Here is a 14,795-nt window from a genome sequence, read left to right as displayed (position 1 = left end):
TATGTGAGTTGAAGATATTTTTATAAGGATTATAGTAGATTTTATAGCAAATAAAAGTGCAATAATGCGTCGCAAACACTTTGCCACTGCGAAATGTATGATGTGGCGAAAGGAAATTTGGCGAAAGTATAAGTAAAAATATACTTGAAATATGTATGTATACCTTTCAGGCAAAAGCCGGTGATAATTTTCAGTCACAAGTGCATTAATCCGCTTAACATTGGAAACTTATAATGATATCCATCTGTGGCGTGGCGGTAAAATGATTTTCGAAATCACAAGAAAATTTGTAGAAAAAATATGGAAAAATTGGCAAAATTCTTGTTTTTATACTCATTTCTATTTTTCATTGCAAGCAAATTTGGTTAGGTTATAATATTTAGAGCATAAATATCAGAAATACTATAATAAAATGTACTTAGTGCTGCCATATTAGTGGAAAGTGAAATTTACTAAAGTAGATAAGTGCGAAGGGTGCTCAAAGGTATGCGGAATGAGCAAAACATTTTAAAAGTTGCGATTTCGGCCTTGCTCCTTTTGATTAGTATTGGGAAGACCCAATTATAATGAATTGAAATAAAGTAGAAACGGCTGGTGGACCTTGAAATATGTTGGTGTGGTATGGGTATATTAAGACTTTTAATCGCTGAGCTGTACAGCTGGAATTTAGAAATCTACCATAATACTGCTGTCATTTCTTTAAATTATCCACAATAATTATCTGGGTCAAGCACTTTTAAAAAATTTAGCCATACTCACCGATTAGTCTCAAATTTTAACACGAGCTTCTTAAATATATATTTTGTAGTCATCAAACGAATATTTTTTCTCACTAATAACAATTTTTTTTACAAAAAATTTAAGGCCGAAATTGTGGCAAAAATCGATTTTTTTTAGAAACCGCCATTTTGTTAAAAAATTTTATTATTTTTTCGATTTGCTTTACTAAATTTAACATTACTTTAACGAAATCTGTTTAGTTTTTTTTTTAATTTCAGAGGCTCCAGTTCAGAGATATAGTGGTCACCGCAAAACGTCTTTGTAAAAATGTAAAAATAAATGATTTTACTAATACTAAGTCCAGGTTAAAAGATACCATAATTTGTGTAAAAATTTTTGGCTCAATAACTTTAAAAGTTTTCTCAGACAAAGTTCTGGAAAATTTGCTTTTTTCGGCCTTCTAATTGTTTATAACCCCTTAACAATGCCGTTACTCTTTTAGTAAGTCCACAATTATATGAAAATTTTTGTCCTTAAAAATGCTTTTCTGCATGAAAAAGTTTCCCTCACGACTATATAGGGTTTTTGTCTTTGCTAAATTTTGTGAATACTCACCGCACTTACTAGCATTTTCACCACACTTGTCTATATACAAGGGTCTGTGCCACAAAAACTCAAATGCTTATTAACTTCTTAAACGAAGCTTAGCTTTAGCGTTGTAATGAGATCTTAACAAATATTTAAGAAACCGCGCCCTATCAACTTGAATCGCTTCATTCCGTGAACCTTTAACACTTCCGACGGAGTAATGAACACTCACTTCGCATTTAGTGATAACTTACCTCTCTAGTTTATCGATGCAGGCATCCTGGTAGTCATGTATCCACGTGACGCCGTTGAAATGGCAAACGCTGCGCATATCTTCTGGCAAGCGATCGGTCTCTGGCCACATAAATTGTTGATCAATTATAGGAATAATATTACAATTTGATTTTAACGCCGCGACGATTTCCTGTAAGGTAAATTGTAGCATAAAATAACGGTACTAGATCCTAACAACTCGCGCAGGTACTTACGCGATGCACCCAATCCTTGCCATCGTCGTCATCCACGCAGCGTTGCAACGCATTTGGTGTTAATACTAAAACGAAATTCTTCGCCTGTCGAATACTGTTTAGCAGTCCATTATCGAATTTGCCCGCTTCCAGGCGCTCAACATCGATGAACACCGAGAAACCGCGCAACTGCAAGTGAACCTGCCGAAAGAGATGAGTAGAAAGATATTAATAAGATTACGTACGCAAACTATGTGTAGCATTGGAAACTTACCTTCAATAAACTGGCCAACTGCGAGCCATTCGAACGCCGATAGCTGACAAAGACATCCAAGGTCTTTGCCATATTCTCCTCCGACGAGCTGGGTAATGAGTTTTCCAGGTTTTTTACGGCATTCAGTATACGCAACCGATGTATGGAGTTCTTGATGCCACACTCAGCAATGAGCATATCCTCATTCAGCTGTGGCAGCGAGTTCCGATCTATGCCGGCATTCAGCATTGCATATGTGTAGGTGCAGTACTCTGAACCGATTTCGGCCAAGAAATGATGCATCTTTGCCGTATCTTTTGATGAGTAGTCGGCCATGCGTTTGAGATTTTGCAGCTCGCGTTCGAAACGTTTCAACAGTATGCCATTCGCGATGCCAATATCATCGCGTAGATTTTCCTCATTCAGCTTCAACAAGAGATCACCATCAACTTGAGACTCCTCGAACTGTTTCACAAACTGACCGAAATTAATTTGTTTCACCCATTCTTGCACGTCTTCGACCGACCATAATGGTACTTGTTGCGAGAGTTTATGTGGCACGGTTTCGCCGATAAGACGAAGCGCTTGCGCGGCGAATTTAGATGCGATCGCATTCGGGCAACTCGCTACAGTCTTTAGGGCTTCGATCGCGCCAATATCGCGAAAGATTTCTGTATTGCCTTGTTCACGTTTAATGCCCGCCTCCATGCAGAAATGAAAAGCGGCGAGATTGCGTGCCTCTTCACGGTTCGAACTCAATACTGGCACCAAACGTTCTAACCAATGCTTGCTTTGTCCGTGAGCATGCGCTAAATTGGAGCGCGCGAATTCGGAGGGATCGTGTGTGGTGACGAAGGGTTCCACCAAATCGAGACAACCTGATTTAAGCACTTCAGCTTCGATCTCTTTATTCGCCACGAGTACGGCAATTGCAAGGCAGGCGTAGTATTTTATATTATCATCGTCATGGAAGGCCAACGGGAATAACCACATGGGTACTTTGCGAAAGATCATAGCTTCTTGATTTTCAGCGCCACCATAGAGTGACAAATTGGCTAAGGCACTGGCGCAATGACGCAAAGTCTCCACATCATTTGTACGACATTCGAAGAGCACAGCATCGAGACCACCCAATTTGATGACATCCGAGCACGTACCCTCCGAGTGTTTGAATAGATGCTCCAGTATGCCGGTACCCACACGCGAATGCTCGGTGTTTGGTTCCTTTGTGCACATACAGGCCACATTCACCACTCTGTCGAGACCATTGTCCACGACGTGTGTACGATTTTCTGTGGTTAAGCATTGCTCCAACAATTTGGCCGATGAGAACTTGATTTTCATATCACCCTGTACACAATTCTTCATGAGCAAATCTAAACCACCACTATTGCGCAATGAGTTGCATAGACTGTAGCCGAGCTCATGACCGTGTGTGGGCACAGCCCAAGCGCGTTGCATAACCTCATTGATTTTCTCCAAATACAACGATTTCTCTTGCGCTGCCTTCGAGTCCTCCAGCGTATTTACGAATGATGTCAGTACGCGGGAATATTTAGCGATAGCCTGTTCAATCTCTCGCTGTCCGCTGCCAGATGTCAGTGCCTTCAGATCGTCCAATTTTAGGTCGTGCAATTTGATGAGCGCCCCATTGGTGGCGGACATTTGTGAGGAGGACGAGATCATGCTGCTGCCCGAACTGGAGACACCCTTATGGGTCATTGTGTAATTCGCTTGCGAAGCGGATGACATATGCTTCTCCTGGCTGATGATGCCGTTCGAGGTCATCGTCTGTGATTGTTGCGACTGTGAGATGGCTTTCTTGTCGGCGGAGAAGGTGTCACTTTGCACTTTAATACTGGCGGCAGCCACATTGTTGCTAGCCTGTTGAGTTATATCGCCAGTGCGTAGCGAGAGGGCTTCCTGAAATGTTGGAAAATAATGTTGGTGATCAGCAAGGACTTATAGCTTAGCGTGAACATATTACATATGCAATTCAGTGGAATTAAAACTGTTGATAGCTTGGAGTAGGGAAGTGCTCACATAAGCAGTAGACGTAGAGAGATAGCGCTTGAGGCACAACATATAGTTTGCTTTATCATACTATATAAACAAATAGTGGATGCATATAAATAGTTTGGGATATACAGACATATAGGTGACAACAATCAAAGTATTTAAATTCTTCATGCACATCAAGCTATTCTTATTTGCATTAATCAACTCTATTATTTACAAATTTATTGAAGAATATTGTAGATAATCTTAGTTGAGGTTTTGTAAAGAAAAAATTTGAAGCCAGTCTCTCTCGGAATAAACGGCATAGTATGATTTTATGATTATTTTCAGCTCTTTCTGCTTAGCCTACCATATCTGTTACAGTTGCTCCCAGATAACTCCTCAATATTTAGTATCTTCTGAAAGACACCGCAACATAAATATAAACTTATATTTATCTAGTAAGCTATCTCAGAAATTTTGTTCTCCCTTTCAAATAATGAGTCGAGAAATTGTTGAGAATCCTTACTCGAGATCAATACACTTCCAGTTTGAATCAAGAGTCCACACAGAGTTCGTGACATATTGTAAAAAGTATTCGAATGTCAATATTCGAAGAAAACGCCTGAGAAAAATCGCAGACCCTGAGGAAAGCCTAAATATATTATAAAATGTAGAAAAAAGTCTTAAAGACCAAATAGAAATAATACTACTTCATTATTGCAAAACTTCTTAATATGCTAGTAAGACAGAGCTCAAGTCACATTTCCAAACACTTTTCTAATTATTCGGCGTTGAATAGATCAAAAAAAAAACAATACGCTTCAAACAAATGCAACTCTGTCATATTTCATATTGTTTAAATTTTATAACAGAAATGATACAAAAAGATATAAAATGGAAACGAAAGTAAGCGATATATTAATAAAGAGACAAGGAGATCTAGATCATCAAAGACATTATTTGAACACATCACGTGACTTGATAATACCGCAACTAGAAAATTTCCACTTTCGGCACAACTACTACGAGATGCCGAGAATGTCTAAATGAACTTGATATTAACCAAAAAAAAAAACACTTTAATGTAAATCCCTTCAAATTAAAAATAAATTTTCCGACGCGCAAAGCGATGAGCTTGCAACTCGGCCGATGTGTGTGTACCTTGTTCTGTTCGACCTCGATGGGTATTTCGCGAACATTCTTCATGGCATTGCCACCTGTTGCAGCGCTGCTGAGATTCGGGTTGCTCGAGTAAGTACCGGATGTGTTGTTGTTGTTCAGGTGTTGTGAGCTTGTGTGGGTGGCGACTGTAGTGTTATTGTTGTTTGCCGACGATTGTGGTGACGATTGCTGTTGTTGTTGTGGCAGCTGTTGGTGTGTTTGTATGTGGGCGTGTGGTGGCAGTGGCGGCAGCGAAGCGATTTGTGGCGAGCTAAAATGCTGAAAGGGTGGACAAGAGTTCTTACGTACAGACCGAGAAGCGGCCGCGGCCGATGAGGACGACGATGACGAAGATGAAGCTGCGGCCGACATGCGCGCAGCAGAAGACGACGACGACGAGGATGAGGAAGAAGACGACGCAGCTGATGACTTTTGCGACGATGACGATGCAGATTGTGTGGACGCCGATGCGGACTGAGCGTGTGATTTCGTTGCACCGGTGGCAGCGGCAGACAGTGTTGACGACTTCGTTGCGGACACATTGTCGTTGATCGTGGCGATGGTGGGCCCCGGTGGGCCGACGATCACTTGTATGGGCTGTGGTGGCGGCGAAAGCGGACAGGTGGGCGAAAAGCGGCTGATGGGCGTGCCACCGTTGCTGTTGATTATGGGCGGTGGCGATAACGGCATCTCGACAATGGGGCTGGGCGAACGCGCGGGCGCGAAGTCCGATTGGCCGCTCGAACGGTAGATGCCTTTACGTATGGGCCAAGGTGGTTGATGCGACATCTTCGACGGTTGGTCGTTTGTGTATTCACCGTTAGGTTTGGCACTCAGTTGGTTTCCTATTTTGTCTGCGCTTATTTCGTTTCACGCTCGTCGGTGTGTTGTTTTTTGTTAATTTTTGTTTTATTGAGTTTTTATTTGTTTAATTTGTATTTTTCGATTTTTCCTGCCGCTAATTGCTAGATAATGAAACAGTTGCAAATTATTGGCTGAAAACACCTGCGCAATTTGCGAAATTCCACACGCCTCAACTGTGCGAGCGTCTCGTCGGTGGCACGTCGACTGCGGGCGACTTTCAGCCAAGAAAAACATTCTAAACGATTTTCGCACAATTTTTCTTTTTCGACATAAAAAACACAACATTTAACACAAATCAAGTATGTATGTTTGCTTGTATGTATGTATTGTATATAACTAAAATAATTATTAGCTTATGAAGTGGACTTTTGTATATATGTATATATATAGCTATGTATATGTCTGAAGCACTGTATTTTCGGGGGTACGCTTGTGGGCCGCTCATACGTCAACACCAGCGATTTATTGTTGTTGTAACGGTAAAATATATTTTCGATTTATTTATATTTTTCAATACTGTATGCTTGTGCATGCGTGTGCGCGTGTGTGTCTGAAAAGCAACTTATTTGATTTCGTTAATTTCTTGGTTCAGACTACAACAACTACCAGCAGCTTCTATTAGCTACGCGTGCGCTACACACTCAACGACATATCGACGTGAAAAGTTAATGATTTGTATAGACAAAGGAGTAAAAAGCATAACACGATCAAGTCGACGGTCATATACATACATACATACATAGTGGGATTTTATTTACAATAAAAATTTCACATATTCAGCAGAGTTTAGCGCACAAGTGTAAACAACAACACAAAAGACGTGAAATTGAAAAGAAGAAAATCATATTTTATTGACAGCTTACGTATGGATAATTAACGGAGAACGCGTAACGTTTCATTTTGTTGTAGCTGTATATTGCTTATAACTGTTGTTTTTAAAGATTCAAAAATTTCCAATATATTTTTATATATGTATGTATAAGAGGTTTATGTTGCGCCTTCTCCGCAAGTTTGTTATTAATTTATTTTTGTTAATTATTTTATTTTTCACTCAAAATATTTTGCCTCTGAGTTTTTGCATCGAAATTTTTATTTGAATTTTACAACACTATTTTAATAAATTATTTTATTTTAATATAAATATATGTATATAAAACTATCTCCTCAGAAATATATATGCAAGTTTGAAAATATTTAGAAAATCGTTCGAAATTATGAGCTTTAATTCGTTGCGAATATGTTAATTTTGAATAGTTTCGTTAAGTTTGAAAACTTTGTTCAGAATTAAAATTTTTTATTCAAAACGTTATCAGGTGAGTAAAAAGAGTTAAAATCACCGTTAAACACATTTTCGTTCAGTTTGAAATTTTTCGTTATGTTTTCAAAACTATTAATAACCTTTATTAAAAACTTTTTACGCATCTATTTTAATAAACAACACACAAAATTGACTTTCTATTAACTTTAAGACTTTCGTGAAGTTTGAAAAAAATTGAAATATTTCAAAATAATATGCTAATTTTGAATAGTTTCGTTAAGTTTGAAAACTCCGTTCATATCTAAAAATTTTCGTTTTGTAATCATTAATAAATGAGTGAAAAAAGTTAAAACCACCGTTTTACGCATTTTCGTTCGGTTTCAAATACTTCGTTAAGTTTTCAAAACTATTAATAACCTTCATTAAAAGCTTTATACGCACTTATTTTAATAAGCAGCACATAAGATTGTCTTTCTATAAACTTTAGGACTTTCGTTAAGTTTGAACAAATTTGCAATATTTCGAAATGTTGGTTCAATTTGAAAACTATTGACAATTTGAAGTACTTATAACGTATTATTTATAAAAAATGAAATATTAGATATTATTTTAGCAAATTCGTTAAGTTTAAAAAATTCTCAATTTTTGAATTTCTATGAAAACTACTAATAACCTACATTATAGATTACATAGGCGCTTATTTTAATAAAAAACACGCAAAATAGTCTATGAACTTAAAACTTTCGTTAAGTTTGAAACAATTTCTCATATTTCGAAATGATAGTTCAGTTTGAAAACTATTGGCAATTCGCATTACTTATAGCGCATTTTTATAATAAAATGAAATATTAAATATACAGCAATTTTTGAAAATTCGTTAAGTTTAAAAAAACATCTTAAGTTTTTGAATTTCTTACTAAGTTTTATAATATAGTTTGTATGAGTTTAAGGACAAAAATTACTCAAAAACTTATTTTTAAGGTTACAGAAAGGTTGAAGGTAAGATTTCAATATATTTCTTGAGTTTAAAAATGAAATATGCGAAATGTTTTTCCATAATTTCAAAATTTTCTCTCAATTCGAAAAATAGTACGAACTTGTGACATATTTGTCACATTCCAATATCGAAATAAATAATTTTTCGTTAACGCCCGAAATAGTATTTAATTTAGTTTGACTACTAAAAAAGTTTCATTAAGTTTTGAAATCTTTCGTTGAGTTATCAAATATTGGAAATCTTATTTGCTAGACTTTTGCCAACAAAAAATATAAATTATTCAACTTGAGTTAGTCACTCGTTCTCGTTCAATTTTGAGTTATTCATTTAACATGAAAATTTTGAACTGGGCTTTCATGTTTGACACATTCCAATATTTTAATAAATAATTTTTCGTTAACGTCCCAAATATGTATTTAATTTCGTTTCGAGTACTTAAAAAGTTTCGTTAAGTTTTGAAATCTTTCATTGAGTTATCAAATATTGAAAATCTTATTTGCTAGACCTTCGACAACAAATAATATAAATTTTTGAATTTGAGTTAGTCACTCGTTCAGTTTCGCTTTGCCCATTTGGCCTGAAAATTTTAATCATCCGCTTAATTTTTTGAGTTCTCAACGAGAACGTTTTTGTTTGAGTTCAATGACGTTCAATATTGCTATTTCAAAGTAAATAAACGTTCAAAACTTAACGAAGTCATCATTAATAATAATCAAAAGTTTTCATTATATTCGAAGTTTCAAAATTTCGTTAAGTTTTTTTTTTTCAAAATTTTGTTATATTTGATATGAATATTTTTTTTTCAAAATTAAAAATCTGTGCAAGTTTCTAGTTTTTAAAAAAAAAATCGCAGCTTGGGTTTGAAGAAAGTTTTCTTCACGCAACTGTAAGGAGCGGATTCCAACGATTGACAATTTTCTTGGAATTAAAAATATTTTCTTAGCAAATTTTGAAATTGAAAACTACATATTTGGAACTCGAAATTCATTTATGAAGCCGTATGTATTATAGTTTTTAAAGCCAAAATTTATAAAATCATGAATTTCAAATATGATTATTTTTTTATGCTTGTTTCGTTATTTAAATTTAAATGTAATAACATTTCTATTATTAAGCTCAACATCCTTTCAATATTCACACGCGCTAAACAGTTTCCGTAGGACACTTCATTTGGCGATCATGGGCAAACGCTGCCAGCGAAGGTCAAATCTATTTTTCCCACACATATTTTCGACCCTTGTTTGCGCATTTCACTTTGACTTGGCATATAAATAAATAAAATTCGGAAGTATTCAAACCCATTTGTCGCACATACATATATTTAGATTTATATAAAACATAAGAAGAAGAGCGATGAAATTGAAATTTTCACACGCATACGCGTTAAAACGAGTGAGTGAGTGAGTATTTTCTGCCCGTTTCGTATTCGTATTCTCGTTTAGCGCGCTCAACCAACGGAGGCCGCGTCAGACGGAAACAAAATTTGCACGGAAAACTACTCAACAACGAACGACTCGATCGTTTAGCGGCTAGCGAAAGACTGAAAGTGTCGAATTGAAAAAGACATGCGGGAATCATACCGTTAGGTGTTGATCTTGCCGATCGTGTACATTTGCACAGCCGAAGAAGACAATAAAATAAAAGTAATATATATATATAAATAAATAAAAAAGAGCTTAAAATGAGATAAAATATATAAAAATTTGAATAATTCTCAAGCGTTGAGCGGCACGCGGACAATGAGCAGCGCATGAGAGCGTCATCGTGTGATGTTGAGCTGAGCAGCGGCCTCCTCAGGAATAAGTAGCTACCTTGGCTCGCGCCACCCAACAATTCTACATGAATGAATGCTACATATAACGGAGTTTCAACATGCTTCTTATAGCCGTGCATGTGCCCGTGTATGTGCTAAATAGCTTGACCGATTGGGTGTGTAAAAATATTTACATAAATGAATAAACTTGAACTTGACAAATAACTGTATAAATACGAGCATACGATCGTACAGGGTTGTATTGTTAATCTTCATGGCTATGTATGTGTGTGTAGTGTTATTGGCAGGGGTAGTGATCTCGATTGTCAGATATGTGTACATATGTACATATATACATATGTAATTGGTGAATATTTGAATATTTTATTATAATATGCGGCAGATTGTTCAACAAAAACGAACTCTTGTGTGGCTTTTGTATATTCATTTGATAGTTGACATTCATCTAATATACAATTTTACAAGTTTTGTAATTAAAGAATTTCTGCAATTGTTATTTTATTAAAATATGCGCGCTATAAACAGTTATGATGTCAATTCAATTAAAATTAACTTTTTTCATATTTCTTTGAGCGTTTTTTGCGCGCTGGCTGCTGCTTTGGCATTTCGCCAACGGCTAGCAACTAATTTCTTTTAGCTGATTTGTTGCCATTTTTGATTTTATTTTTTTATTTTATTTTATAATTATATTTTAAATTTATCAAAATTTTTTTATTTACTTTTAATTATTTTTTTCACTTTTTTTCAATTTATATATAAATTTCATTTTTTTCACTTTTCACTCGTTTGCGATTCTTCGCGCCTAATTGCCTAAAAGACTCGGCATCTTGGCGATAGCCGCGTTGTGTGCTGGATTATTTGCGCCAACAAAGAGGAGAACAAATTAGCTTATGACGTGTTAATAAGCCTTTCCAAGGTGTCAAGAAAATTTGCTGCTTATTTTTAAGAAAAAGAAAATTTGAGTGACATTAGAAAATTAAGTACTTGCTACACGTGACTTGAAGCGAAAAATTGTATCGCATATTTTAGTCAAAAAATATTTCACTTAAAACTACCCTGTAGTGAAACTCAACACTTGGGGAGTAGTTTATAACTAGTTTATTTATAACTTATAGTTATATGAAATATTTTACTTAAAACTAACCGGTTGTGTAACTCATTCCCTCTGCAGTAGTTGGTAACTAGTTTATTTATAACTAATAATGACATGATTTTTAAATTTATTCTCAAACTATAGAAAAACATTAGCTTTTGAGCTTATGTTCTACACTCTTTTCAAGAACCTGTATATGGTAAATTGATTAATATAATAATATTTGATTATTACTTTTTGATTCAGTGCTGCTAACACCAATAGAAAAACATTCGGGTAAAATGACTTAAAAAGTTAAAATTTTTTTTTACTCTCATTTGCGCTCATATCAATCAATGAAGATTTTTTCTATATAAAAAAGTGGCAACTTAATTGCCTCCGAACTTGGAAATTTTCCTACTGGGCTTCTGCTGAAGCTACAATGTACCTAGAAATAAATTAGTTAAATTGTTTTCTGCTGAAAGTGCTCAAAATATTGCATAATCCGTTCCGCTTTTGTTACTATTTTAAGCCGCTTTGTTTTATGATATAAAAAAGAGATAAGATATTAATACACGAAATTAATTATCTGACAGCAATCAACGGGGTAATCAAGCAGCACTAGACGTTAGGGATCGTCATGCCATAAGCAAATTTTTAATTTTCCATCAACCAACCTCAACTAACATTGTGTTACTAAGCAATATTCTTACTATAAATTAATATGTTGGACCCAAATGGATTTCTTCAAACCTTTGACATACTTTTTTTGATATCCTTACGATATTAAAACGCTTTTTTCAGTTTTCTATAGCCGGATTTGAGAAACTCGATTGCAAAACTTGACTGACTAAATTAAGCCAAATAGTTAGTTTGTAAAATTTTGAAATTTCTGATACGCTCGGTTACATAACAGGTAATATAACGTATACATTTCTGATTGCTTACGGTTATATAATTGGTTATATAACGTAGAATTATGATTATCGTACGTTAATTTCGTTATATTGCGTTACACGCTACAGTAATTAATTTTTCGCTTTTTATTACAATGCACATAGATAATTAGATAACTTTTACTGTAGCTGTGTTTATCTGGTTTGTTCATTGTGAGTATATTGTATTGCGCCGAAAAGTAGGCAACGCACTCTCTGACATTGACATTGTAACCATTTGTTTTATAAAATTTGTTAGACACAAGCGAAACCTTGCGTTCCGAGTTAAGTAGATGAAGTGCGTGGCGAGAATATAACAAGTTAGTATTTTTTAGGGATTGCGATAAACTGAGTCGAATCTACGCGATTTTCGTCGAATAAAGCTCTAGAAACTCTTGGAGGAAACTAAAATATTGGGCTTTTTTTATTTTACTGTTATGGTGTTTGTTTAGTTATAAGGTATAATGACGGCTAGCAAAGTTTTTATGAAGTTAGGTCTCTAAGCTCTAAATATTAGAGTCTCTCAGTTCCTCTCCCTAGTTCTTAAATCATTAGAGACACTAAACCGAAAATATGTTATACAGTGAACCAGATTAAGCACTGAACCCGCTTAAATAACCACCATTTGGAGGCTTTGTCCTCGCATCAAAGTACTTAAGCTGTCTTTTTAAGTACCCAATTCTGCTAAGTGCCTCAAAAAACTTGGATTTTTTGTGTTTTACTATACTATTTACATCGATTTTTTTGGAAAACCGCAACTTTCAGCGTAATTTATGTGATTTCTATACATAATAATACATAGTTTCAAAATAAACCAACTAAACATGGATTTTGATCTTATGGTGGGCTGGAGGTATTGTATGTTTCTAGGGAGCTTTTGTGAATATAAACTTTCGAACGAAATAATACATTTCTTCGAGGCAAAAATCACTTTTATATATTTTGGTGCCAAACTATGAAATTTTATACTTTTAACGGCTGTCAAACACAAGCAAACGTCACCTGACACAGTTAAGAGTAACAGTGTTGCATTCGAAGTCACTTCTAGAATATTAAAAACTTTCTGATTTATTAATATATCTCGTTTCGCTCTATTAAAGCATTTTTATGCACATTTGGATTATTTTTTTTTTTCATATTGACGTTACTTTATTTTTGAGAGGGGTGTACCCACATATATATGGCTATCCGTAAATGCTAATTACCTTTATCTTTCCGAGTATGGATTGTGGACGCGAACGTTTTGAATATTTGCAGATGCTGGTTTCTTGTGCTAAACAATACTTTGTTGTTGTCGTAAGCAAACACTTAGTGAGCAACATAATGCCAAAAAAGTCCAGAAAAAGTCTTGTAGCAAATGCCACACAGCAATTTAGCCATGTGTTGTGCACTATCAAACCACTTTAGACCAACTAAATACCGTTTATTTAAGAAATTTGGAAAACACTGCTATTTCCAAGCAACCAAGCAAGCTACAAACGACCGACCAACTAACGGGAAAACACGCGCTGCTGCTCCTTTCGCCACTTCACGAGACACAAAAGGCGAAAGCAAAGGCTAAGCGAAAATCGATATTCTTTTGTCGCGAGTTAACGCCCTTGGCATTGCAAGTGAAGTGCAAGTAACTTGCGATTTCCGAGAATTATGCACTAAGTAGTATATTTTGCTTAGTGTTAACTAAAGTAATTTTTTCAACTCGCAAAATTCACGTTTTTGTTTAAAGTTTTCGAACCATGCTTTCGCTTTCTTCATCATACTCTCTTTGCGTATACTTCGTTTACGTTGTTCCATGATTTTTCCTTCTTCACACTTTTTTGCTTAGCGAAAATTCAAATTTTCTCAACTTTACACACGCAACCGAATGTCCTCAGGCACGAAGTCCTTCGCATAGCGCAAACTGTTATTTCACTTTTTTGTGAAATTCCTGCGAATGCTTTGTTCTTTGTTGATTTTTATAAAACAATGAAAAGTACCGTTAGTTTAATCACTGACAGCGTCAAGCTTTGCGTGCCAATGTCGACTTGACTTCTGCATACGAAACAAAACACTACAAATCCACCGAAACAACGCACGAGCGATTAGCCGCTTTGGAGTGTGGAGTGGCGTGGCGAGCAAATGGGAGTGCGCTACCGCCGCCGTGCCGCAATATGCCACTATAAGCACACACATATAGATGATAAAACAGTGTTCAAACCCACGCAAAAGTCCACTAAGCTGGTAGGTATGGATGTGTGCACACCCTTTTCATGTAATACATACTTATGTAATATTCAAAACGACCTAAAGCTATGGCAAGCTAGGGTTTCTCCACAGAGTTTTATATATACTGCCTATATTTATATGCATATGCATGTATGTTTTTATTACCCGCCAGTTCTAATCATCTGTCGGCTGTGTCATTTATGAGTGACGCTCGCTTGGTTACAAAGTTGTGAGTAATGATGGCGTTTCCCTTTTTGTTCTGACTGAAAAAGCCCATAACCTCACGCTAAAGCGGCTGAATTGACATTCCTGCATGTTTATCACAGATCTACTTGGCCTACATTTGAATGTAAAGAATATCCTTCTGAAGTCAAAGTTAAGTAGAGCACATGGACGCTGCTGCCACGAGGCCGACTTTACGTCACCAACACGGTGCTGATTTGTTTTTGCTCCTCGCTAAGCACATTTCAGAATGCTTTTTGGGTAATGATTGCAGAAGACCA

General features: G+C 35.8%; 1 protein-coding gene across 10 annotated transcripts in view; it reads right to left on the bottom strand.

Moving 5' to 3' along the window:
* LOC126762565 (NAD(+) hydrolase sarm1) overlaps positions 1-14,795 on the bottom strand; it is a 146,207-nt gene that overhangs the window by 7,416 nt on the left and 123,996 nt on the right. For 9 of the 10 annotated variants that reach the window (XM_050479409.1, XM_050479408.1, XM_050479405.1 and 6 more), the window contains 3 exons: positions 2,050-3,951; positions 1,797-1,976; positions 1,563-1,732 (listed from right to left, as the gene is read on the bottom strand). In XM_050479409.1, the coding sequence (XP_050335366.1) occupies positions 1,563-1,732; positions 1,797-1,976; positions 2,050-3,951 (2,252 nt within the window). Of the gene's footprint in view, positions 1-1,562; positions 1,733-1,796; positions 1,977-2,049; positions 3,952-5,190; positions 6,120-14,795 lie in introns of those variants that run through there. The other variant, XM_050479414.1, reaches the window with a different exon arrangement.

Source organism: Bactrocera neohumeralis, chromosome 6 (assembly GCF_024586455.1).
Source record: "Bactrocera neohumeralis isolate Rockhampton chromosome 6, APGP_CSIRO_Bneo_wtdbg2-racon-allhic-juicebox.fasta_v2, whole genome shotgun sequence".
NCBI classification, from domain to species: domain Eukaryota; kingdom Metazoa; phylum Arthropoda; class Insecta; order Diptera; family Tephritidae; genus Bactrocera; species Bactrocera neohumeralis.
This window is presented reverse-complemented; position numbering and strand designations above follow the sequence as displayed.